Source organism: Desmodus rotundus, chromosome 7 (genome assembly GCF_022682495.2).
Source record: "Desmodus rotundus isolate HL8 chromosome 7, HLdesRot8A.1, whole genome shotgun sequence".
Taxonomy (NCBI): domain Eukaryota; kingdom Metazoa; phylum Chordata; class Mammalia; order Chiroptera; family Phyllostomidae; genus Desmodus; species Desmodus rotundus.
This window is the reverse complement of record NC_071393.1, coordinates 3,441,136-3,468,102: the sequence shown is the minus strand read 5'-3', so window position 1 is coordinate 3,468,102 and position 26,967 is coordinate 3,441,136. Positions and strand designations below refer to the sequence as shown.

Sequence of the window (26,967 nt, the reverse complement as noted above, 5' to 3'; positions counted from 1 at the left end):
CTTTTGTAGCTTTAAGGAGAAGCAGTGTGATGGTTCAAAAAGGTGTGTGCCTCCTCTCCTCACTTGCTTGACTGCTGAATGCTGACACGGCCCCAGTCAGGTAGCCCAGACTCCTTGCCGCTCGCCCAGGGCATGGGGGTGTGGGCGTGTGGGCCCCCCCTGGGCGGGGGGAAGGTGAGACGATGCTTACTTCTGGATACCCTGTCGTACTTCCAGTGATGAACCCTTAAAGAGTCTCACGCGATCAAACAGGTACACGAACACAGGTGCTCGTTACTGTGGTTTTTATTGTAACAGTTGAAAGTAACTATTTTTTTAAAATGTCCATTGGACAGGAACTGGCTTAAACAATAGAGCATATTCAGAGAACGGAATACTATGTAGCTGATTTGGAAAGATGTTCAAGATACGCATTAAGTGGTAACAGCAAATGGTACCACGTGTGTGAGCTGACCCCGGCTGGGTTAAAATGTGTGCATGCACACAGGAAGGCGGAGGGTAGAAGACTCTGGGGAGCAGGAATGGAAGCTCAAGAAGGGGCCTCTGGGTTTACTTTCTAGTTTGTATTTTTCTGTCCTGTTTAAATTGCTCTTTACTATGAGTGTGCATTTTTATAATTAAAAAAACTTGCTAACTTGACTGAAATACATTGTCTTAAAAGGATTAAGATTTTCTTCTCAATCTCCTTATCTTTGTAGGCTCCTTTAAGATGTCCAGTTTGAAATTCTGCCTGTATCTAGCCGAGAGATGGCTCCAGAACATCCCACCGAAGGTGTGTGACGGCTGGAAGAGTGAAGGCTCCCCTCCTGTTCCATTTAAAGTGTGCTCACTGGGCACACCTTCTCCTGCCCCTACGAGAGACTTTTTCTAGGGCGTGCGAGGTCTGGGTGCCCGAAATGGAGACGGGGGACGGGTGAGACCATTGTGTAGGCTACTTAACGGTGTCGCTGAGCCAGGGCCCTCGCTTGGTGGATGAAGAGGGATCCTATGCCTCTCTGGAGATTTTGAAAGCCAACGTTTCTTTTTGCTTGGCATTTTTTTAAGGACGAAGCACGTGAAAAAGCCGAGGCTTTGTTGAAGAAGCTTCACATCCAGTACCGGCGATCGGGCACGGAGGCTGTGCTCATCGCCCACAAGCTGAACACGGCCGAGTACTTGAGAGGGGTCGGGAAGCCGGCACATCTCATCGTCAGTCTGTATGAACACCCTAGCATCAGCCAGAGAATTCAGAACCCCTCCGGCAAAGACTATCCCGGTGAGCGCAGCACCCTTGTTATCCTTTCGTCCAGAGAGAACTATCATTTTGATTTCCCGTTATCTTGCATTGAGGAGGTGGATTTTTCTTTTTTTAATTCTTTATCTTGACTATCTTAGATATTCATGCAGCCGCTAAAGAAATAGCCGAAGTCAATGAAATCAATTTGGAAAAAGTTTGGGACATGCTGTTGGAAAAATGGCTGTGCCCGCCCACAAAACCTGGCGACGTAAGTTTGTTCTCAAGGGCATCTCTCCTATCTGTTGTCTCACGTTGACCTAACCTCCTAATGAGGAGCACAGAATCTTAAAAGAAGGAACTTCTGCCCAGTGTGTACCCGCCATTATCTGATCAGTTTTAATGACGTTGTTTACCTTTTCTTTTTGCTTAGATACTGTTTTGCAACGATTTTACCTTTTAGCTAATGGTTCCAGGTGAATACATACATGAAAGAAATGGCCTCTTCTTACACTCAGATTCATGGGATGTACTTTTTATTCTGAAGTAATTTTAAGCATACAGAGAAGTTGCAGTAGTATAAAAGAATCCCTGTGTCTCCTTCACCCCGCTCCATCAGTGTCTAACATGTTGCTGTATTTGTTTCGTTGCTCTCCCTGTGATATATTCATAATAGTCTTCTGAACCATTTGAGAATAAATTGCAATGCCATGCTCCTTTACCCCTTAACATTTAAGAGTATATTTCCTAAGAACAAGGCTTTCCTCTCAACCAGAGTATAATTATCAAAATCAGGTAATTTAGTACTGACATAATATTGATACAATACAACATGGACTTGAATCTATAGTCCATGTTACAGTTTAACCAATTGTCCTAATGATGTTCTTCACAGCAGTCTGCCCAGGGACCAGGATGAAGTTCAGGGTTAGGCACTGCCTTTCATCTACTTAGAACAGTTCCATCACTTCGTGTCTTTCATGACCTTGACATTTTGAGGAGTACAATCCAGTTATTTTATAAACTGCCTCTCAATTTGGATTTCTATGTTTTCTCATGATAAGATTCGAATGACACATTTTTGGCCACAATACTACCTAAATGATACCGTGTCCTCCTCAGGATATGACATTTGGAGGCACAGATGTGTATTTGCCCTAATACGGGGGTTAATTTAGATAACTTAGTAAAAATGTTGCCCATTTCTCTATTACATAGTTACTCTGTTTCCTTTTATAGCTGTTAAGGGGAGATACTTTGAAACAATCGGTTTTGTTTCTCTTCAGACTCCTCCCCCACCACAGATAGGCCCCGACTGACCACCTATTGACGATTTTCACTTGACCTTGTTAACTCTGATGGACACTGATGTTTTGAAGGGTGCAGGCCAGTGGTTTGTAACATGTTTTGCTGTGGGTTTGCTGATGTTTCTCATGGTTACATTTGGGTTCTGTGTTCTTGGCAAGAATACTATGTAGGTAATGTGTTCTCTTCAGCGTATCATATCAGGGGGTACATAATGTCAACACATAATGTCAGTATCTTAGAAACAGTCACATTAAATCTAAATTTATAGAGGGATTTAGTAATCTGAGTGTGGAATTTTCTGCACTGTTTCATCTGATTTTTCAGGCAGCACTTAATTCGGGTGATTCTATAATTCCTCTGTCCATCTAGTTGGATATCTGGGAAAAATCTACTTGTATGCAAATAGTATAACTGACATGACGTTAGGGTTTCAATTAGTAGTATTTCTATCACTTGGCATTCAATCTCACAAGTATTTTTAAAGTATTTACCAGGAGCAAGACCTGAGCTTCAGTGGAAGCAGGTGTTAAAAGCACACTAGGCCGTTCAGAATCTGTGGTTGACTCAGAAACCGGAATGTTTTAACTTGCACATTCGGAGCACAAATCTGAAAGGTCTTCGAGGCCAGGAACTTTGTACGTAGCCCCTAAAACACTGCTTTGTGAATTCCAGTAAACATGTACTGAATTAATGAAGAACTCATTTACTGTTTACACAGCCCCTTTCTTTTAAAAATTTCCCAAAGGATGTAAGCTCCAGGAGGACAGGTTTGTTTATTTTGTTTGCTCAGCAACCCATGTGCCCGGATTTCCTAAGCAAAATTCTTACAGTAATGAGTTGTACTGAAATTTCTTGTGTGCAAACATAATTTCTTATGCTGGGTTTTTCATCTAATAGATCTTCATAGCTTTATCTAGCTTAACAAATTTTATTGAGTTTTGACTTTTTTCCCCCACTTTTTCAAAGAACCCATCAGAAATATTGGAACTCGAAGAAGATGAAGCACTGCGGAGGTACTCCTTCTTTACTCACACTTGCCCTTATCCTGCTGTGCGGTAGGGATCTGAACTAACGAATGTGTCGGAGGTTGGTGTTGAAAACGCGTTCTTAATTTGGAGCAGAGTCGGAGGAGAGTCAATTCAGCCACACAGGGCCGTGAGTAGGGATAAGCATCTCCAGTGGGATCGATAAGAAGCAGCCACGATTCGGAGTTTCTGAACCCTCAGTGAGCTCCTACTAAAGTTGAGGGCTCCTAGAACAGCTTCAGCAGAGAGTGTACCTCAAGCAAAGGGAAACTCTCTCACTAGCTAAGACCTCGGCCCCAGGCCCCTCTGTGCTCTCTCACTGTGGGGGCTGGGCTAGGCCACCAGGGTTTCTTTCCCCTTCCAGCCTGAGACCGAGCCCACAGAAGGCACATGCGTTTCGTCTGATGTGCCAGATCTGATTGGCCACGGCTTGCTCCCGTGAGAAGACTATCTGGGCCCAAATCAAAACCAGTGTGGTGATCCATTCCTGATGCTTGGCCCAGGCCTGGAGAGGGAGTGGCGACCCACAGGCCGGTTTCTCCCGTTCCTGGTCTCAGCCAAAAGTAGGGCAGGCTGCTCGTGGAGACCTGGGAGAGGGTATGGAAAGACAAACCCAAGAAAAGGCTCTCCTGGTTTGGACAGAGCTGGCCTGCCACCCCCTCCATGACCTCCTTTCCTCTGGACTTCACCGTGTCCTTGCATAGTCTTGGAAGGGCAGGAGCACCTTAGCTAAGCAAGAGGTAGCTCCTGGAGAGTCTAGCTGCATCAGCCACCTGGGAAGTCTTAGAGGGAAAACAGTTCAGAGAGAGAGAGAAAATCCCAAAAAGGAAATCCCAGAGGGGTTTTTCCTTCGTGCCCATTTCGTACCTTCCAGCCTTTTCCCACTGAAAGCTCCACTCCCTCACCCCCCAGTGTGCCTCCCGGTCTTGCTCTTCTTTCTCTGGAGGGAGCCATTCAGCCCCAAGTCTGCAGGTTGACGCGTGCGGCCGATGATGTCCCGTGAATGGAAACAGCGTTGTCCGTGCACAGTATTCAGTGGGCTTGCAGCTGTGGTTTGCATTGGCTTCTTACAGAGAGAGAATGCACGTTATCAAAGATTGGCTAGCTATTTTACAGGCGAGAAGACTATTTATTGCATTTGTTATGGTCTTTAGATAGAGGGGAAAGCAAAAACGTCCTTGACCCGGAACCCTTCAGGGCTGTGTTTGTGATGACTTTCTCTGGACAGTAAAACAGGTCTGTTGTTTTAATGATCTGTCTCTAAATTACAATCTAATGTGACTTAAAACTTTTCTTCAGAGTCCTGTATCTCCTCCTGTCTCGTCCGATTGATTATAGTTCCAGAATGCTGTTTATATTTGCCACATCAGCCACCACCGTAAGTCCTGGGAGCGTAGTCAAAACGCACGTCTGCACCTCAGTCCCTTTTTCCTGTGTGTTTGCCGTGCTGGACATCACTAACAGATGGCTAAGATAAGGCTTACTTACACACTTACTCCAGGTATATCTGCCTCACGTATAACATCTGCCACCCCCACGCAGTGCTGGCTTCTGTAACAGACTGAGTGGTGTGCCTGTTGACAGTTCCCACGGGTTATCTGCATTCACAGCTATTAACTCCCTGGCTAGTTGGCATTCCTAGGAGCAAGGGGCCAAACCAACTGGCCAGACAGAAGTCACCACCCTGGCCTCAGGGCCCTGCGTGACCGGGCTTCCCCGTCCAGTCGTGCTGCTGAACTGAGCTGGATGGAACCATCCCTTTTCCTTTCCCTAGAGGCCACATGGCCTCTTTGCCTTCAGGCGTTGCCCCTAGAAATGTTCCGAGGCAGCAGGAACCCAGGGGGAGGTGGGTGCGGGTGGGGGCAGAAAGGGGGGAAGTCCGAGGTGCTGATAGTGTGTCCTCCACAGTAAGGGGGGCACATCCCCCGTTTTTCACACGTCACACATCCTACCTCCTCTCACAGAGCATTAAAGAGGGTGTCCCAGTTCATGTGAGTATGTGTTCAGATGTGAACTCTTAGGAATCTGTCCAAGAGTTGGGGTTTAGTAAAATTAATTTCGACTGCTTCCAGAACCTGAAGCCCTGGCTTGTTTCCAGCACTGGGGTGGCGGGGCTCTGCGGACACAGCGCTGCCCCGCCCGGCCTCGCCTCCTGACGGAGCTGAGGAGCACTCTGCAGGGTTCCCTGGGTCTCACTTTGCCAAACACTGCCTCCCTCGGAGCAGAGATTGCCTTGAGTTTAAAAACAAGAAGAAACGTTGCTTGTGTTGCCCGAGCTTTGACCAAGTGCAGCGCGAGCGTGCAACTACCCCGCCCTCTTGTGGTTTTGCAGACGTTGAATACGCACCAGTTGACGTTTGCCCACAGGACACGGGCCCTTCAGTGTCTCCTCTATTTGGCTGACAAGGAAACGATAGAATCTCTCTTCAAAAAACCCATCGAAGAAGTGAAGTGAGTAGAAGGCTTTGAACCGAGTTAGGGAAGAGGAAATGGGTCGTTGTTGGGAGTATAACTCGGAAGGAAGGCCCTGGGTCGTGAGTGCGTCAGAGGGGCAGTCGACATGGAGCGGACATGGGGTGTCCCCGCATTTTAGAACGTCTTGTGTGCCTCATTCCTCCGAGACACTTAGAAACGGAGCGTTTTCTTTATCTTTCTAATATTACATTCAGTGAACATATTTAGAAGCCTGGAATAGGCATTTAAAAACAAGCAGGCCTAATTTATCCGTATGGCGGCTTTCATTTTAGGTGTAAACGTGGCCTGTGAGAATGTTTTCCGTAAATACCTCTGTTTTCCAGATCTTACTTGAAATGTATAACTTTTCTGGCATCATTTGAGACTTTGAATATCCCCATCACGTATGAATTATTTTGCAACAGCCCTAAAGAAGGAATGATTAAGGGCCTGTGGAAAAACCACAGCCACGAGTCCATGGTACGTACGCTGGGTCCCCTGATGGCGGGGCAGCCGTCCACTCGGCTCACACAGCCGAGTGTCTGCCCAAGAGACAGACCCAGAGAAACCCTTGATTCCTGAGCCAGCCTGCTCCTGTGAGAGACCTCTTCCTCCTTCCTGTCCCGGCGGGTGACGGGGAGACTCCCGAGTCCCCTTCCCTCTCTTCCTTGAGGACTAAGGCCATCCCTATCAAGAAGAGAGAGCACGTTTATAATCCTTCCCAAGGCCCGTCTGTCCTCAGCTGGACCAGAGAAGAGATGCCCTGTGTTCCCAGGGGCAGAGTTTACTGCCTCCTGGTTGTTTATGGGAACTTAGTCTCTGAGGCAGTCGGAGCCCAGGGCGAGGTGGGTCCGGGGCCAAGAGGCAAACTGTTCTTAGATAGAAAAAGGAGAGGGGAAAGTCCAAGGTGCTGTTTGTGAATTTATGAAAACAGTTTGTAAAAGGATAATCTAAAAATGATGATGATGATAATAATAGGATAAGCTTAATCTTTTTTTTTTTCTTCCATTAGAGAGATGGGGGCCTTCGTTGAATTTAGGCAAGAGGCACAAATAGATTATAAGCGTATTTTGTATTCAGCTGCCCCACCTCTTCCAAAGGTGGTTTGATCTTCTGGGGCCTTTGAGCAGTATGGTTTTTTTCTCTTCTTTAGGCAGTAAGATTGGTGACTGAGCTCTGTTTAGAATACAAGATCTACGACCTGCAGCTGTGGAATGGGCTCTTGCAAAAGCTTCTTGGCTTCCACATGGTAGGCTCCGTGCCCCGGACTGCGGGGGCTGGGGCTGCTTTTCCCCGTGTCCGTAGGAGACCGCGGGGTATTTACAGCTTTGGCCCCGCACCTCCAACACTCTGCACTGACGTGTGCTGAAGACGTCCGCTCTCACTGGGTTCGGGCCACGCTTGACGAACTTGGAGTTAGGCCAGAGAAATGGCCAAGTCCCAAATGACATAAATGCCACGGGAAACAAATGGAAGTTTCCCCGGCCCCCTTTGATATTTGTGACTTTGTAAGTGACCTGCTTCGGCGGTTCTCAGGGGAGGTCCATTTGACTGATAATCCTTCTGAAAGAATTTGCTGCTTCATGTGGAAATTTTCTGTTCTGGCCGTCTTAGGAATGTTTTTCTTTTATTTATTTTTTTATAGATTCCTTATCTAAGGAAAGTCTTAACAGCCATTTCTAGTATCCATTCTTTATGGCAGGTATGTAGTTTTGTTTTTTTGGTTTTTGGGGGGTTTTTTTAAGTAAGTTTTATAGAATTTAATCTTTATACACGCTGGTCTGTGACTGCCGGGCACGCTGGTTAGTAACCAGCTCCATAGGGGAGAGCAGGGCTGGTCTGCGAGAGCCTGGTGTCCCGGGACAGCGGGGTCGCCGCTGCAAAACCGCACTCTCCCCAGCTCCGCAGGCCTCATGCGTCACGTCCTCGCTTAGGCTTGCAAACACTGACCCGCTCTGACGTCTGTCACGGCACGGCTTCTCTGAATGACACCTTCCACGGCCCCCCCTGGACCGCGAAGATCTTCAAAGTCGGAGAGCGTGTCGCACTCACCTTTTCTGAAGGCCATGGTTGTGCGCCCCTGTCACCGTCATTGTGTAGAAATACGTGATGCGTTGCTGTCTTGGGGCTTGCTCCCTGGCAGCGCATATAGCTCTCCCTCGTTTTTTTTTTTTTTAATTAAGACATAATTCACATGTAAAACTCACCCTTGCAAAATGTACAGTTAATTCAGTGGTTTTAGCGTTTTCACAAAGCTTCGCAACCATCACCACTAAGTCTAGAACATTTTCCTCACCCCCAAAAAGAAGCTCCGTGTCCACTAGCACTCACTGCCCACTCCCCTCCTCTCCCAGCCCCTGCCTCCCACTCATTTACTCTGTGTCTCTGGGTTTCTCTAATGATACGTGGCCTTTTGCGTCTGGCTTCTTCCACTCACCGTGATGTTCTCAAGGTTCACCCATGCTGTACGGTGTGCCAGTGCCATTCCCTCTCATTGCTGAATGATGTTCCATTGTGTGGCTACACCACATTCTCTTTACCCTTTCATCAGTTGGCAGGCGTTTGAGTTACTTCCGATTTTTGGTTACTACCAATAATGCTGCTGTGAATGTTCGGGTGCAGGTTTTTGTGAGACTGTGTGTTTGTGTGGCTGTGTACCTGGCAGTGGGACTGTAGGGTCTTACAATGACTGTTTGGCCTTTGCCGGTAGCCCTTTATTTGTAACTCTTAATCATTCTCCATAGTGTGGAGTAACCTGCACCGTCACTGAGTTGACCACCTCCTACTGATGGAGGTGTCTGTGATGGAGGTGTTTCCTTATTCATCTGAAATGTTTTCCCTTGTCCCCTTGCCCCCTTCCATGGCCCGAGCACAGTGTCTGGCCCATACTGGAACTAGTATAAGTTATGTTTTCTGAGTTGGGTTCTGACACTCTTTTTCCCAAGTAAAACAGTACTGAGTCAGCTGGGGTTACATGTAATAATATGGCGAAATACACAATCATAAGAAAAGTGTCCTAGAATCTAACCCCCTCGAGCACAGGGGTACCCATTTGTACTTTGGTTTGAGCATCCAGCATACGAGCTGTGTGTGCGCGGTCCGTGGCTGGAAAATACGGAGTCCGCGATGTCCCGGGCGTGAACTCTGCCATACGCTTGTCTCCACAGGTCCCCTACTTCAGCAAGGCCTGGCAGCGAGTGGTTCAGACACCACTACTTGCAGGTATGGCCTCTCCCCGCGACAGGGACGGTAGCGTGTCACGTTGTACGTGTGTGTGTACATTTTTGTTTTGCATTTTCAGCCTCGTGCCCTTTAAGCCCCAGCCAGTTATCAGATTGCTGCGAGAGCCTCATTGCTATTCTAGAGTAAGTAAAATATTTGTTTTCTTACCCCCCAAAATCCAGTGTATTGCTTATAGAATTCCTTTTTAGTAACATCTCATAATTCCTTTTTCTCGGGGAGGTTAGGGTGCCGCTTGTTTGTAAAATACAGGACCTGTTATTTTACCCCGTCTACCTTCTGTGCGCGGTACAACTCATACGCGGGTTCGCAGTTGTCCCCAAACTTAACGTGAGTGAGGGCGCCCCTGTGCCCGCCCGAGTGCTGCCGGGGGTCCCCGTGATTTTGAGCCTCCCGAGAGTTTGTCTTCAGGCGCGCGGCGGCCAGCGGCCTGTGCTCCGGCAGGCCGCTTCTTTCACTCCCGGGAGGGTGCCGTGAAAGGCGGGTTCCTCGCTGCTGAGCCAATGTTATGCATCACACCCTTGACGTCCGAAACTGTTGAAAGCATAGGCAGGTAACAACTGTGGGACACTAGAAACGAGAGGCTCTGACCGTATCATTGGTGACTAACTAACGCGCTCTCCGGAAGATGTCCGGTTTCAGGTGACCTCGACATGGTTGGCGTTGCCCGGCAGTACGTCCAGCTAGAGCTTCCGGCCTTTGCCTTGGCCTGTCTCATGCTCATGCCCCACTCGGAAAAAAGACACCAGCAAATCAAGGTATCCTGGGAATTATTCCCCTGTGGCTGCCAAAGAAACGGATGGCCTCCCCTTGCATGTCCCCTGCAAAAGGTCACGCTGTCTCCACCATACCTGTAAAGTGGCACATCAGTGCGGGCGGGGGGGAGAAGGGGGTTGTGTGTCTCACCCCACCCATGCACAGTGACCTGGGGGATAGGTCAGGAGAGCCTGAGGGGGGTCGGTCCCCAAAGCAGGTTCTCAGCGATGAATGAAAATGAACTAGATGGAGAAGAGGACGAGGAGGGCAGCCTCACTCAGTGAATGGAGGTGGGAGATCGAAGAGCGGAGACTGTCAGGTTTTGTGTGTGGCGCCACCAAGGGAGCCACAGACAGCAGCTTTAAAAATGATGCTCGTTCCCTACGTGACACAGAACAAGTAGAACAAAGCACTTGGAAGTGTTTTGCAGTGTTTTCCCAAAGGAAATGAGCCAGTGGGCAGAGATATGTATAAATGAACACACATCTTTATCTGTCACTCGTTCTACTCATTCCATTTTCTTCAAAGCCGTCTGTGCTTCTCTCTGACTTCGCTCTTTTTTGGCTATTCACAAGCTCATCCGTTGCTGCTTTTCAGAGTTTTAGTATTTAAATAGATTCCTTTTGGCACTGAGAATGACAAGCTGCATGTTAAATAGTTCTTGCTGTTGGAATGGGTATTTGTAAAATGCTTTTTTTCTTATTTCAATAATTTTCTGTTGAAAGAAGTATTTTTTCCTAAAATAGAAATTTGTTACGATATTTCAAATTTAAAAATGAAAACCTGCCCTGGCTGGTAGTTCAGTTGGTTTAAGTGTCATCCTGATACACCAAGGTTGTGGGTTCGATCCCCAGGTAGGGCATGTACAAGAAGGAACCAATGAACGCATAACTAAGTGGAACAATAAAAATCTCTCTCTCTTTCTCTCCCCTGTCCCCAAAACCAGTTTTAAAAAACGAAAAAGAAAACCTTACAGATTTGACAGAAATAGTAGTAATTATACTTTTTTGTTAATTATGTTTTGATTTTTTTCTCCAGAACTTTCTGAGCTCATGCGACCCTCAGATCATTTTACAGCAACTAGAAGAGCATATGAATACTGGCCAGTTGGCAGGATTTTCACATCAAGTAAGAGGAAATTTCATCTCCTTTTTGCTATGAAAAATTAGATACTAGAGGTGATCATTTTCCCCAAACCGATCTAGATAAAGGAGAAAATTACCATGTCAATCTGTTTGTTAATATATAATTAGTTTGCTTTTATTAAAACCTCTAAATTTTTTTAAATGCAGGGACCCTGGCTGTCTTGTTCATTGCTATTCTCTTTAAAAGTTCCAAAGTGCTTAACAACCGTTCCTTCTACTCTCACCGCGTGAGGCGCTGCAATGGGCCACGGCAGCCCCTCGGACAGGGGCTGGGTTACAACGCGGTGGTGCCGTCATAAATGTTTTGGGATTGAATTGGACTTGGCACTTAACGCATTTTTAACATGATGATGCCTGTCACTCTATAGATTCGAAATCTGATTCTGAATGACATCATAAGTAAGAAGGACTTTGGGATTTTGGCAAAGACAAAACACTTTGAGGTGTTGAAGCTGCACACGGTGAATACCGACAGCGCCACTGACCTGGTAAACTATTTGGCAAGTGAAGTAAGGTAAGTGAATTAAAAGAAAAAAAAACTTAAAAGAGAAAAACAACCTTGCTATAGAATTTCCTTAAAACTTATGTTTATTTTGGAGGAAGTATCAAACAGCTGTAGAGCTACGGGGTGTGATTAAAGGCTCCGAGCGCTCAGCTCTAGCATTTCTACACACACCCAGACGTCACTTGTCTCCCAGCCCAGCCTCCTGGGACGAGAACTGGAAATCGGACAGTTACACAACTGTCCGAACCCCCAAAACAGGTGTCTCACAGTTCTGCTCTAAAACCCTAAATTACAGCTTGCTTTCTGGAGCACTTGCTCAGAATCAATAGCTTTATGCAACATAATTTTCGCTGAGCTTGGTCCTCTAATTTTCCAGCACCCACACGTTTGGAAACAACAAGCTTCTTGGGATAGGGTTGGGAGCGGGCTGGGGAAGTAACGGGGAGAAGAAGCAACCGGTGGCCCTGAGGACAGGGAGCGACTGAAATGGTCACCGGGCCTGTCCCTGTGTTTGTCTAGCCGTGCGGGTCACTGGGGGGTATTCCTTCCGCCACCACCCATGGGTTTCCTTCTGCTTGCTTACAGCACTGTGACCGAGCCATGGTCACATCTTGTCCTCTGTGAACGAGTGTTCTCTTTTGAGGTGTAATCTCTATATGACAAGCTGCACATACGGCAGGTGTGCAGCCTGATCGGTTTGTCTACGCCTGTGATACCGTCACCACAGTCCAGGTAGCGAGCGTAGTTATCACTCCGGAAGCTTCCTCATGCCCTTCTTTCTCTTTCTGATGCCCCAGTTTAGACGAAGCTTCCGTCTTTGTAACCGAATACTCAAAGCACCGTGGGAACCCTGTGCCAGCAGACGCCGCTCCCTGTGACATTCTGAAGGTAAAGTGGCCGCAGTTCTCTGGACTCAAACCTGACACCATTTCCATTTCCAGGGTCTTGAAAGTGAGCCGGCTTGTTCTGGAGATCAGTGTGTTTTTGCACGTGCCTGCGTGTACTTTTATGATTTACTTTCTGTGTAAGAGAGTCCCGGTTGAGAAGTGAAGAGGCCCTAGCTCTCCTCTGAGCCCTGTGCCCAGTCGCTGGCCCTGGCTCAGCTGTAGTCTTTACACCTGGACCCTGGGCTCTCAGGTGCTTTGCAGCTTTCTGATTCCTCCTGAGGTCTCGTTTTTCACACCGAAGCAAGTGAAGCACCAAATCTCAGAAGGCATCAGTTAATGTTGTGCTTGAGTAGTAAGTGTTTTATTTTTCCTTTTTTAGTTACCTAAGACATAATTGCTCGCTATAGAAAAGAGAGAAATTTGCAATAGCAAAAAAACCCAAATATCCTAATCTCCTGAAATCTCACTACCCAGACCCAGTGTCGCTGTTAACACTTTGGTGTGTATCCTTCCAAACACTGTCATATATAAAGTAGGCATATGAACTACTTTTACTCCTGTCTTGAATTTAAATATAAGGTAAATGTTTTTACTTTGATCATAGATCAGGAGCTTTAGTAAACCTAGGTATTGGGGGGGGGGTTTCCTCCTGTGATCTAAAATAGACACTAAAATAAGCCTACATTTTGTTAACTGTCGCTAATAACTTCGAATGTTCACATCCAGTCTGTTGTGCTCAGTGGCATAAAATTACTTTTTTTCAAAAAGGGAGAATATTGATTCAGGAGATGAATTTGTGACCCTTAAAATTGTTTTTCTCCAGCCATATATTTTTTAAAACCTTTATTGTTATTCAGTTACAGTTGTCTGCATTTTCTCCCCATCCCTCCACCCCTCCAGCCATATTTTTATCTAAAATACCGAAGAACGTTACATGTAGCTTTTCAGCAACACAGTTAAACCTTGAGTTCCATAGTTCATCTGAGCATTTGCTGATGGGAAAAGCTAAATGCCACTCATCAAAATACTCTTGTGCCTTTTCCCACTTAGATGTTTCTGAACGGATCATGGTAAATCACCAAACCTTCCTCCGGAAGAACAAGAGGAAGTCTGGAGCCTGCTGTGAACTGACCGTATTTACTGTGGCTCAACCTTGTGCGATCTGTGTATTGTAGCTGTTGTTAGCTGTTACCTGACAAGTAATAACCAAGACAGTTGGTTGTCCCATAAAAAACTCACAATAAATCTTTTCCTTGCCAGTTATTTGTATAACCTGCAGAGACTCTTGACTTTTGCACCATCTATGAAGAAAACAAAATGCAAAAATATTTTGCTCCCTTCAGAAGAAAAGCGGCTACTTACATCCTATTTCTTCCACATATAAGAATATCAGTCTTCTTAATACTACTATAATAAACACGTGTGTGATTTTTGCTGCAGTGTGTCGGTCAGTGGCCAGCCAGAAAAGTGGAAAACACTCTGGATAATTCAAGTGGAGATGGATCGAATGCCGAGAATTGGTTACAAAGGTGTTAAAAGAACTGAAAGGCAAAAGGGAGATGGAGGGGGGCCGCTTGCAAGGCAAAGGGAGAAAGGACTACAAGTCGAAGATCAAGGAGCTGCTCCCTCCTGCCCCTGGGATGGAGCCTGGAGCCCCGTCTGCTGCTGAGCTGGTGGTGGACCCGGCGCTCCCGCCTGGGAGGTGAGTGTCCCCCCACGCTGCTGCCCGAAGCCGCCCTTAGGCCTCCTCCACTGTTGCCGCCTCTGCCAAGCCACCAGCAAAGGAGAGAAGTAGCTCTTCACTTTCTCCAACCTCTAATTCTCCTGCCACTGCCCAAAAGTGACAGAACTGAGCAGGTATCCCTCAGGCCAGGAGTCTGGGCCGAACACCGTGCAGGCTGCAGGCCCCGGGCTGGAAGGCTGGCCTACAAGGGCAGGGTGGCGAGGAGAGCCAGCAGCCGCTCCTGGGCACACAAAGACTGTGGGAGCTCTTACTCCTCCTGCCTAATCTTCTGCTATACTTGTAAAAAATTCTGTGATACTAGACTTTGCCTTTGTTTTGCCAGTTGAGAAAATATCATTTCTATACTAGTGTCGTTATTTAAAACACGGGTTTTGGAATAAAGTCTGGATTTGAATTCTGGCTCCATCCCATATGAGCTACATGTTCCTGGGCAAGTTACAGAGTTTCTCAAAGCCTGAATTCCCCCATTTGTAAAGCCTCCGTTGCTGGAGATTTTTTTTTAAGTTTTTATTTATTTTTAGAGAGGGGAAGGGAGGGAGAAAGAAAGGGAGAGGAACGTCAATGTGTGGTTGCCTCCAAGCATCCTCCACTAAAGACCCAGCCCACAACCCAGACATCCCCTGACTGGGGACCGAACCAGCAACCCTTCTGGTTCACAGGCTGGCGCTCAATCCACTGAGCCACATCAGCCAGTGCTCGCTGCTGGAGGTTTAAATGGTCACTCACTTGCTGTCTTCCAAGTGTTTATGGACTACACCAGTATTTTTCATAAAGCTTATCCCACGTTTGCATTTATTTCCTTAAGATACATTCCCAGGAACAGATTGACCAGATCAAAGGGAATGAAGAACACTATTTATTTATTTATTTATTTCTGGAGACAGGAGAAGAGAGGGAGAGAAACATCAATCAGTTGCTTCTCATATGGCCCTGACGGGACTGAACCTGCAACCCAGGCATGTGCCCTGACCAGGAATCAAACCAGCGACCTTTCGCTTTGCAGGGTGACCCCCAGCCCACTGAGCCGCACCGGTCAGGCCATGAAGAACATTTTTAAGGCTCTACATGCAAATGGCCAAGCTATAGGCATTTCAGGAGGCAAATGCCCATTCCTACCACAGGTGAATGCCTGCGTTACTGCCTCCTCTCATGCCGAGCCATCTCACGTGCAGAAACTTCGCTAATTCGATAGGGGAAATGGTATCTCACTACTTCGGTTTGTGTTTCTTTGACATTCATGTGACTGAACCCCAAGAAAACTCATCATAAGGCTGACGGTGCAAGCAGAGCCTGTAATTGTGTTCGCGGGCGTGAGCGTGCAAGGACTGGGAGGGTCACGTGGTGGCAGTAGAAGGTAACAAATGGAAACATTCGCCTGCTGAAGGGACTGCAGCAGAAACATTCTTCCCCAGTCCTGACACTGGCGTCCTGGTGCGGAACGGTTCCGGCAGGGACAGGGAAAGGGTTAGCTGCGGGTACGCCAGAGAAGTAGCTTTTATTACTATTTTTTAAATTTTATGATTTTTTTAAAAGATTTTATTTTATTTTTAAAGAGAGGGAGAAGGGAGGGAGAGAACCGTCAATGTGTGGTTGCCTCTCACACACTCCTTACTGGGGACCTGGTCCTCAACCCAGGCACGTGCCCTGACTGGGAATTGAACTGGAGACCCTTTGGTTCACAGGCCAGCACCCAATCCACTGAGCCACACTAGCCAGGACAAGGAGTAACTTTTTGAAATATAAATATATTTGAATTTATTTTAAGATAAGGTTGACATTCAAATAAATATACAACTAGCCAGGTTTAATGTTGTATTTGTTATAATTTTTATCAGCCTTGATCATGTTTTTTAAATCACTCTTGTCTCCATACTGTTGCCTAAATATATTCTTAAAACATAAGCCAAAAACCTCAACACCTGACCTCACACTTTTCATGGGCCCCCCCTTTCACTTGGCATGAAACCCAAGAGACCAGGTGAGACTCATTGGCCCCTTTGTTTAAATTAGAACCAGGCATGTGCTCTAGGAAGATGAATTAGAAACAGGCTCTTGGTGGATCTACAAAAAGGCTCGCCCCGTGGGTGGTCCCATTTTTAAAAAGCTGGACCTGTCACAACTCCATGCCACCTGCCCATTCAGAAGGTCCCATGGGATGCATCCCCACCCGTCTTTCTAGCCTCGGTGCCTCCCACTGCCCCTCCCCCTGACCGGCCTTCCCCACCTGGCCCAGCTGCAGGCACTTGGCTGCCACCCCCAGGGCCTTGCTATGACGTCAACATTGACCTTGACGACACCACCCAGAGTTACCTTTGTAGACTGTTCATCGTTTGTCTCGCTCTTCATCGTTTGGCCGCCAGCCTCACGTAGTAGGCTCTTAACAAATACGTATGAGACATGTGTTTTGACTACCCATGCCCAGGGTGGAGTTTTCTCCTTGAGTGTCTCATGACCACATGAACGAATGATAGCACCTCCTCACACAAAGAAAAACGGGGAAGTTAGTGGCAGCTCTATGGGAAAGGCCCTATATTTAATTTTCATGACTCACGTGCATTCTTGCACCATCTCTCGCTTCGAATGAGGTGGCTGAATTTCCACTTGACTATTGGAGGAGAGAATTTTATTAGTAGGGTGATGATGGCCTTCCACGTCCTACAGATGGAAAAGCTGACGAGACGTGGGACATCCAGTTCTCCGGGGCCCAGGGATTCGGAAGCTGTTTATTGTAAATACCACACTGGCTCCCTCCCTTGGGTAGTTTTTGGCACCAGTTTTTTTTTTAAATTAAGATTTTATTGATGTATTTCTAGAGAGAAGGGAAGGGAGGGAGAAAGAGAGAGAGAGAGAGAAACATCAATGTGTAGGTTGCCTTTTGCATGCCCCAACCAGGGACCTGGGCTGCAACCCAGGCATGTGCCCTAACTGGGAATCGAACCGGTGACCCTTTGGTTCACAGGCTGGCACTGAATCCACTGAGCCACGCCAGCCAGAGCTGGCACTAGTTTTTGAGAGAACAAGACAAATTGATTTTGGTGATCCCATCTCTCGGACGGCAGCAGCCAAGGGAGCACACAAAGGACTTGGGGTAACCAGCAGGTTCTGGTCTGGTGAATGCTGGTGTCACAGGTATGGTGGACCGGTGGCTACTTTTTACATGTTTCTACTTCTGTATGACGATGATCCTTGTCAAAGTATGGGACATTCTAGGGCCCCAGAAGAAGACTACCTTGTGTTCCTTCCCAGAGAGCACCACCCTCTGTCCCAAGGTAACCTCTGTTGTGACCTCGATCATTATAGATTCCTCAAGTTTCCATGGTTTTTAACTTCCTGTAAATGGCCTCATCTAGAGTCTGAATTCACTAGTCAACATTGAAAGAGCCACCCATGTTATTTTGTGTAGCAGCAACAACAGTTCATCCTTTTCCATTGTCGCGAGTGTTAAAAACCTTCGCAGTAAAAGCTTTTCTGAAAGAAAGGGTTTTTTGAGCCGTCTGCCAGCCAGAAAAGGACCAGGTCCTGGGACATGCAGCCTGACCCACCAGCAGCTGGGCTAGATGGAGGGGGCGGAAGACCCACCGTCCTGGAGCAGACGGGCTCTTCTAAAGATGTGAGTTGTTTTGAAAGAACTTACACTGGCTGTAGATAATGGGGGCTGAGGGTGCAAGGGGGCAGAAAAGGCAAAGTGGGGGCAGTTCTAGGATAGGCACACAGTCCGTAAGGAGGAAGCACTGACCACCTGTGACTGCCTGTGGGCACCAGCCCGGGACGTTCATGCACGAGCAGGATGCGGTGGCGTCTGGTGGCTCACTCTTTGTAGATCGCAGCCTGAAACGTGATTCACAGCCCCAGCACACATTCGGGAACACGAGCAGCGTTTCGTTAGCTGACCCACAGCTGTTAATTGGTTAATGACCCTTGCCTCTTTCTCCTACTCTCTAGCCCACTATAATTTAATGTAGGTCATCTCAGAATTTTTCTCTTGCCGTGACTGTCATTGGATCAATATACCAAAATGTATCGGTTCTACTGTGGACAGATAATGTGGGTTATTACCAGCTTGGGCGATTACAAGTAAAGCTGCTGTGAACGTTCTTGCACACGCCTCTGGGTGTGCACAGCCCTCACCGTGTTGGGTGTGTTTCCGGGAATGGAAGTCTGAGGGGTGATGCCAAACAGTCCTCCCAAGCCGTCGTAGCGGCCTCCACCCCCACCAGCCGTGTGCGAGAGAGCAGATGGCTCCACGTCCTCGACCACACTACATTCTCGCAGTGCTGATGGGACACCGCACACACACTCCTCATGAGCCCTTGGCTCCACGGCTGGGAACAGTGTCCCATACACCAGAAAGGTCGTGGGTTCAATTCCCCATCAGGGCATGTACCTGGGTCGTGGGTTCCATTCCCACACAGGGTGTATGTGGGGGGACAACTGATCGATGTTTCTCTGTCTCTCTCTCCGCCCCCCCCCTCCTTTCCTCTCTCTAAAACCAATGAACTTATCCTTGGGTGAGGGTTAAAAACAGATGCAAGGACAATCATCTCATCTTGTCCTCCACTCTGGTTTCTCCTCCTTCCTGTTCTCACTTGAGATTTGCGGTCTGGTTAAACTCGGTGTGTGCACATCCAAGATCCTGGTGTCCTGCCCAGCACCTGATCTCAGTGGGGGACACACAGCAAGATCTCAGTGGGGGACACACAGCAGGATCCGGACTGAACTCACAACCATTCAGTCCGACAACTTTACAAAAGAGCGGAGAACTAACCAAGCGTTGTGTTGTGGTTTTTTATCTGGCACTCTTTACACATCCAGAAGCAACCTGAAAACAAGGACCTGTGCCTCTAGAACAACGAAGGCTGAATGTTTTCCCAAGGGAATAGAGAAATTTCTAGAATAATTACTCCTTTCTAACTCTCCTTCCGATGCCCATAGGATATAAGAACGTGACTCCTAAACTGACATTCCCTTGGTAAGTGATCCTGTAGGGGTTTTTTGAGGAAAAAAACCAGCTTTATTGAGATACAGTTCACATACCATACAATTCACACATTTAAAGTGTACAGTTCAATGGCTTTTTAGTCTATTCACACATACATACAAACATCAGCACAGCCAATATTGGGACATTTCCATCAGCTCTACAAGAAAGCCTTAGCTATCATCCCTCTGTTCTCCCCCTTGGCTCAGAAGGCTGCTCCCCCAAACCACCACCAATCTGCCTGCTATCTCTGGGCTCACTTGTTCCGTTTCCTGTAGATGCAGCCATAAAATACGTGGACTTTTGCGCTGGCTTCTCGTACTTTGCATATTTTCAGGGCTCATCCATGCTGTAACGTGAGTTGCTCTCATTCCTTTTCACGGTGGGACAACATTCCATTGTATGAATGGAGCATATTCTGTTCATCCGTTTATCTGTTGGTGGAAATTTGGAGTGTTTTTCCTCTTCTGGCTATTGTGAAAAATACTGCTATATACCATAGCTTTTTAAGCACCTTACTACTTTCAGGGTTTTTTATTAACTTTTTTTTTTTGTCAACGGGTATACACAGACTTAGTGTAAAGACATCAGGATTCTAAAATGAAATGTTTTTCTACTTCCTGCCTTGTCTCCCTGGGAGCAGTTCTCTGCACAGACCATGTGTGCCGTTTCAAGTCCTTGTCCTCAGCCCCTCTTTGCCTAGTTAACCCTGTACTCATTCTCTGTAACATCTACTCAGTACCCAAGTTCCTCAGATTCCTTAATACAAACGTGGACATGCACACGAAGCACTAGGATAGTCCTGTATTCACAGAGGTGATGTGATGAGCCAGGAGGGACTGCATTTACCTCAACACCAACGTAGTCAACTCATTTTCTCCCTTATGTTCTTCTAAGGACAAAGCTGGAGCCACCGGCCAAGCAGGCCTTTGACCTTGTTAAACAAGACTGCCCTTTTCCTCTTCTGAGCGTATGCCCCCAGGACTCGAAAAGCAAGGACAATACGTGACAAACTGCAGCATGTGCAAAACCACCCCAAACCTCCTGTATTGCAATGCGCCCAACAGCCCGGCAGCCGTACAACGGCACCCCCAGACGCCCTTTATAATCCAATAAGAACTTAGAACCCCTACATCTTGCTGCTGGAATCTCTCGCCACACCAAAGCCCCTTTCCTCCCTGGGAAAGTGAATAAAACTCTGCTCTCTGCATTTTCTTCTCTTTGTGAGTTCTTTCGCAGCCCACGTCACCAGCCACGCTAACATTCTTTATATAGACTTGATTCTTTTTTAAGTCTTAAAAGGATATGTTACTCATAACCCTTGCTATATTTTAAGCCTCAAAAGGAGAAGTGGTAATTTACAACATGTCTTCCTCTCCCCCACCCCATGATATCACGTGCCCTGTAGTTGTCAGTGTGTTTGGTCCTATGGAGCCTGAATATCCAGGAAAACTTGCCTCATCAAATGATTCAAAAGCATTTGCTGGTGCTTCTCTCTCTCTCAATGACGCTTAGCCAACCGCAGTATGCAACATTCCACCTAATAGTTCTACCATTCATAAGTTTGCTGTGTAAAAATAAGAATTCACCATACCAATGTATTAGCAGGTGGCCTTTTCCCAGGAAGTTACCTGCTTTGGGTTCAATCTACATTACTGGGATTTTTCTATATTCTCATTTCTCCTTCTGGGCTTCGAAAGGAAAGAAGAGAGATGCTGAAAGCAAGGGTGAAAGGGAGACGTGGGTGGTGAGTGTTGTGAGGGGCAGTGAAGGCGGAGACTGACCCGTGACAGGTGACAGCCAGGGGCCTCGTTAGACTATCACAGCATTTTCTGTCACCTCCTTTGGTCGGTCTCCTGGAAGGCAGTGGGAGAAAAATTCAGTTCTCTCCTGTTTGCCCAAATATCTCTGAGTTCATTTTCAAGGGCTGCCAAAACACATTACCAATGAGGGCCATAAAACACCAGAAATGTGTTCTGTCATGGGTCTGGGGGCTGGAAGTTCGAAATCAAGGAGTCAGCAGGGCCAACTCCCTCCGAAGGCTCCAGGGCAAAAGTCTCACTTGCTTCATCCAGCTTCTGGCGCCTCCTTGGCTTGTGACATCACTCCAGTCCTATCTCCAGCATCACATGGCCCTCTTCCAGTGTGTCTCTGCATGTCCTTTTCTGTCTCAGAGGGACACTTGTGATTGGATTTAGGGCCTACCCTAATCCTGTGTTGCATCTGCAAAGACACTATTTCTGAATAAGACTGCATTCTGAGGTTCCAGGTAGATGTGAGTTTGGGGTGGGGCGTAGCAACACTAGTCAACCCACTACAAGCTTCTTCCTGAAATTCTACCGCTTTTGCCTTTGGTAAAGTATATACCTATTTTTTAAAAAAAAATTTAAAATATATGTATTGATTTTGGAGGGAGAAAGGGAGGGAGAGAGAGAAACATCGACTGGTTGCCTCTCACATGCCCCAACTGGGGATTGAACCTGCAATCTAGGTACATGCCCTGACCAGGAACCAAAACACCCAACCTTTGGTCTATGGGATGATGCTCCAACCAACTGAGCCACACCGATCAGGGCTCTGCCTGGCTACTGATTAGAAACATTCAGCTCCTAAGTGTCACTGACATAAACTAACTACAGAAGAGTGCAGAAACCGATGGATTTCCACCAAGTGAGCATGCCCACGTAACGAGCACGCAGGTCAAGATGCAGACGGGTCCCAGTATGGAGAGGAACCATATGCTTTGTTTTTCCACTAAATACTAAACAGTAATTTAAAAAATCATTTAAATTGTGGTAAAATACACCTGAAATGTACCATTTTGGCCATTTTTGAGTGTACGGTTTAGTGGCAGTGCGCACACTCACAATGGGGCGCCCATCACCTCGGTCCTTCTCCAGGACTCTCTCTCTTCTTGTAAAACTGAGCCTCTGGCCCCACCGAACAGGAGCGCCCCTCCCCGCTCCGCCAGCCCTTCTGCTTTCTGTCCCTGCGGCCTGGACTGCGCCAGGTCCCTCACGTAAATGGAATCAGGCAGTGTCTGTCCTTTTGTGACTGGCTGGTTTCACTCCTCACAGGGGCCTCAGGGCTCACCCGAGAGCCAGAGCCTCCTGCCTCCTTCAGGCCAGAGCAGCATCGAAACCGTATTCTTTTGAGGGTTGATTATACCCTTCTATGGATTTTTTATGGCTAAGTCTTTACTTATTTTCATCCCTGACTCTAATTAATAAAAAAAAAATAAAATGTATATTTCTTTAGTGTTTTCCTCCTTGATACTTAGAGATTTAAGTTTTTCAGGTTTTTTTAACCCGAATCTAGCCCTTCTGCTAGTTCCTGTGGTCTGGGACTGTTAGCCATTAAAATACAGAATCTCATGTGTATTTTAATTATCCCCTGAGTCTACAGAAAAGCTAAGAAGGTAACAAGTCTCACAGTAAATAAGATTAACCGGAGGGACAATTCTCAAAGGAGAATGTTTATTCCTCATTCTGTTTTCACCCTTGGCCCACGGGCAGAGCCCCGGACACTGGACACTGGCGGTAGTTTAGACTGACCCTGTGCCCTCCCCCTGCTGACCACTGAGGGACAGCAGGATCTGGTGTTCTGGTTTGTTTTAGCACACTTGCTCTTTGTTTTGGAAATACCTTACATTCCAGGTGATTCAAGACTTCTGGAATAAACAACTCACCTCTTTCTAGAAAGACCCCTGGAGTGTGTAAGTTCCCAGCTGAGTAGGGGGGAAAAAAACAACGGAGATGTGAAGACAGAGAGGGAAGTAACTTCCTATCCCTGTTAGGTATTCTCAGAGGAATAAATCTTAATTCACTTTCATCACGGACAGTTTCCTGCAACCTTTCTGTGCAAACGTCACACCTTAATTAGCATAGATAAAGGATCTGTTTCCCTCAATCCATCAGCTGGGAAACAGGTTTTTACTGCAGGCGCCTCAGTCACTGATTTTCATAGTTTACACGTGATACAACGACTTGGACTGACTGCCAAGAAATACAGTGAGATCAAGATCAAGTCCAACAACACTTCAAGTATTAATCCCTAATACTAACCTTTAAATGTCCCCATAAACGCCCAGCCCGCTGCACTATGCTTCTCTGAAACCTTCCCAGGTGTGGAGTAGAGCAGGGACCTTCACGGGCAGCCCTGGCAGGGCTTTCCAGAACCCCAGAGGAGGGGAGGGTCCGGACAGGCGGTGGAGAGAGAGCCAGCCCGAGCTCTGCTTTCTCTGAGTCACAGCCCAGGGCTGCAGGCAAGCCAACTTGGCTTTGAAAAGGGAAACACTCACCTGGACGGCCGAGAACTGACAGCTGCGGCGGAGAAAGCCCGGTTCCGCAATGCCTGGTTGCTGCTCGGTGTCCACCTCAAGCTCTCAGACCCCGAGAGCAGCCACGCAGACTCAGTGGTGTGGCCAGTGATTCCATCTCTCCTGCGTTCTCAGAGGTGACAAGCCTGTAATTATTTCAGTGTTGGCCCTAGAGCGAGTCCATCTTGTTTTTCTCAATACTGAGGCTGGCTGGAGACAACAGGGCGTGTGAGGCCGGGGCTCATCTTGGGGATCACACGCACGCAAACACACACACACACAACCGCCCCATCCACGCGCAGCCCTGAGAATGAACGGCCGTGGAGGGTTCTTCACCATTAGCTGTGTTCCTACAAACTGAGGTGCCCTTGCCTCGCTTTTTGAGGGCCTCAAAGTCCGTATCAGTTAGGGTACTCCTGGCTGCAAGTAATAGAAAGCCCACCTAGAAACGGCTTTCCGCCAAGCGGGCATTTACTATGTGGCGTGATCAGAAGTATGGAGATCCGGGTCCCAGAGCTGGTTCCTTCCACGTCTCCACCGGCCACCCTCCCATCTACTCCTCTGCAGAAGGGCTCAGCTGCTCCAAATGTTACATCCCGAGGCCAAACTTTCCAAAGGTCCCTTTTTTTTTTTTTAAATGATGTGCAATTGACAGGACATGAAACGCACTATTTGTAAAGTGAACAGTTCAGTGGCATTTAGTCCATTCACGATGTTGGGAACCACCACTTCCGTCCAGTTCCAAACATTTTTATCACATTTTGAGAGAGAGGGGAAGGGAGGGAGAAAGAGAGGGAGAGAAGCATCGATGTGAGAGAGAGACATCAATCAGTTGCTTCTCGTATGCACCCCAACCGGGGAACGAACCCGCAACCCAGGCATGTGCCCCTGACGAGGAATCAAGGCGACCTTTCATTTTGCAGGACGACACCCAGCCCCTGAGCCACACCACACCCGTCAGGGCATCGCCAGCATTCTCCAGGCCCTGAGGATGACGGGGGATGGGCAGCAGGCAGGGAGAGGACACAGACCTCAATGCGAATGTGTTGAAAGGTGATTGTAGGAGTCAGATGCTAAACGGGAAGACATAGGATTACTAATTTCAGGTACGTTTTCCTTTTATTATAAATAATAAAAAACCAAACCTGAGACCAAGAATATCGAATGGAGTTTTTCAGTGATAAGACAGAAGTTTGCCGTTGTCTCACTGTATTATTTTCCTTCCTTCACGGCCCATGAAACAGTGATGTGCCTTCTAACACGTGACATTTTGCACCTGATTGGAAAGAGCATGTTCCAGCAGCTTGAGGGTTTCCAGATCTTTCTCACTTCTCCAGGATTGCTTGCAACTTTCATTAGCTCGGGTACCCTCAGCATTCATTTGCTTTTTTACAGCCCGAGAAATGCAGAGCCAGAGGGAAGTGGATGAGGAACTGACGAAGCTCAAAGCATTGTGGGCTGTGGGGGAACACACCTGGAACCCTGGATTCCAACGAGGCAAGGCTTGCTTACCTGAAGGGCCAACAAGACCCCTCGCTGACTCGGGGTTTTTTTGTTTGTTTGTTTTTTTGTTTTAAACATTTTATTTATTTAATTTTTAGAGACGGGAAGGGAAGGAGAAAGAGAGGGAGAAAAACATCAATATGTGGTTGCCTTTCACAAACCCCCTAGTGGGGACGTGGCCTGCAACCCAGGCATGTGCCCTGACTGGGAATCGAACTGGCCACCCTTTGGGTTCGCAGGCCGGCACTCAATCCACTGAGCCACACCAGCCAGGGCTGGTTTGTTTTTGAAGGTGAATTATTTAGGTATTTGCGATGTGGGTGACCGTCTTGAATGTGTTGAGCTACAGACCAGGCTTTCTCGCAGTGTCGCTTAACTCCCTTCTCCTCCATTCCCGCACATCTTCAAGTTGCCTCTTCAGACATTTTATTCCTAATTGTCCCCCTCCATGAATTTTGTCTTGCTGTGATAAAATATACATAGTAACCACTTCTGTCTCGACGGGTGTGCCTGGTCTGGACGTTTCCTGTAAAGGGAATCCTAGGAATCCTACGGCAAGAGGCCTCTGTGTCCGGCCTGTCACTCAGCGCGGTGATTAGCAGGCTTATTCACGCTGCAGCAGGCGTCTGTGCTGCGTTCTTCTTTCGGCTACACGCCACCCTGTTGTCTGCACGAGCCACATTTGTCTGCTTACCGGTCATCTCCTGCCGGCCAGGTGGGTTGTTTTCGCCTTGTGGCCATTGTGAGTAGTGCTGCTGCGACACCACTGCGTTCAAACTTTTGTTCAAACACCCGCTTCCCTCCTTTTGGATAGATTCACGAATGTCATTGCCGCGTCCTATGGTGACTCAATGTTTCACTTAGGGACGACCAACCTGCTTTTCACGGGCAACAGCATTTTCCCTCCCACGGGCTGTGTGGGAGGGTTCCGATGTCTCCGCACCCTCGCCAAGGCCCCCGTGAAATGTCAGTACCGGGCACGTACCGCGCCTTTGTGTGCGTGCTGTGGGCCCTCCGCGCGCAGCCTGTGTGCCTGGTGGAGACGCTGGCAGGGGTCGGAGACTCGGGACCTGCGGGAATTTGTATACACCCCGCTGGCTCTTCGCTCGCCCACATCTGCCAGCCCTTTGGCCAGCAGGGTGCCAGGTTGCAGACCCTGATGGACGCTATTTTATTAGCGCGGGTATCGGGTGGACGCAGCAAAACTCGTTCAGCCTTTCCCTTTCCCTTTGGCTGGGCATTCGCTTTGTCCCCCCCCCCCCCCACACACACACTTCGATAAACATCCTTGTCCTTAACGAGTGGTCTTAATTCTTTGGGACAGATTCCCAGGAGTGGGGTGGATGGGTCAAAGGGTATGTTTAGTTTGAATTTTAACAGATGTTGCCGGATTGCTTTCTGAAATGGCCGCAAACCGTCACATGCCTGAGCGTGCCCTTTCCTCCACATTCCTGCCGGCAGTTGCTGTTCCCACTTGTTTTTGTTCGCGTCGGTCTCGTGGATGTAAAGTGAGGCCTCCTTGCTTTTTTTTTTTTTTTTTAAAGATTTTGTTTATTTACATTTGGAGAGAAGGGAGAGGAAGGAGAAAAAGAGGGAGGAAAGTATCAGTGTATGAGAAATAGCGCTCGATCGGTTGCCTCTCGCGGGTCCCCAGCTGGGGACCCAGCCCACAACCCAGGCACGTGCCCTGACCAGGAACTGAACCAGTGACCCCTAGGTTCGCAGGCCGGTGCTCAGTCCACTGAGCCACACCAGCCAGGGCGCGTAGCTCCTTCCATTGGCCATTTTTCTGACCATTGTCGACTCCGAGGGTCCTTTCATACGTTTGCTGGCCATTCAGCTTTGCCTCCCTGCTCACCGTCTATTTATATCTAAGCCGATTTCTGCGTCG

The 26,967-nt window shown here is 47.7% G+C and overlaps 1 protein-coding gene across 1 annotated transcript in view; it reads left to right on the top strand.

The window, feature by feature from the left end:
• Positions 1 to 14,736, top strand: part of KNTC1 (kinetochore associated 1) — a 54,862-nt gene extending 40,126 nt beyond the window's left edge. The window contains exons 49-64 of the mRNA XM_024566671.3: positions 699 to 772; positions 1,045 to 1,255; positions 1,375 to 1,484; positions 3,488 to 3,534; positions 4,846 to 4,924; positions 5,879 to 5,997; positions 6,345 to 6,480; positions 7,154 to 7,249; positions 7,646 to 7,702; positions 9,168 to 9,222; positions 9,302 to 9,365; positions 9,869 to 9,998; positions 11,035 to 11,124; positions 11,510 to 11,655; positions 12,444 to 12,534; positions 13,584 to 14,736. Coding sequence (XP_024422439.2) covers positions 699 to 772; positions 1,045 to 1,255; positions 1,375 to 1,484; positions 3,488 to 3,534; positions 4,846 to 4,924; positions 5,879 to 5,997; positions 6,345 to 6,480; positions 7,154 to 7,249; positions 7,646 to 7,702; positions 9,168 to 9,222; positions 9,302 to 9,365; positions 9,869 to 9,998; positions 11,035 to 11,124; positions 11,510 to 11,655; positions 12,444 to 12,534; positions 13,584 to 13,607 — 1,529 coding nt within the window. The 3' untranslated portion in view covers positions 13,608 to 14,736. The remainder of the gene's footprint in view (positions 1 to 698; positions 773 to 1,044; positions 1,256 to 1,374; positions 1,485 to 3,487; positions 3,535 to 4,845; positions 4,925 to 5,878; positions 5,998 to 6,344; positions 6,481 to 7,153; positions 7,250 to 7,645; positions 7,703 to 9,167; positions 9,223 to 9,301; positions 9,366 to 9,868; positions 9,999 to 11,034; positions 11,125 to 11,509; positions 11,656 to 12,443; positions 12,535 to 13,583) is intronic.
• The last annotated feature ends 12,231 nt before the right edge of the window (positions 14,737 to 26,967 follow it).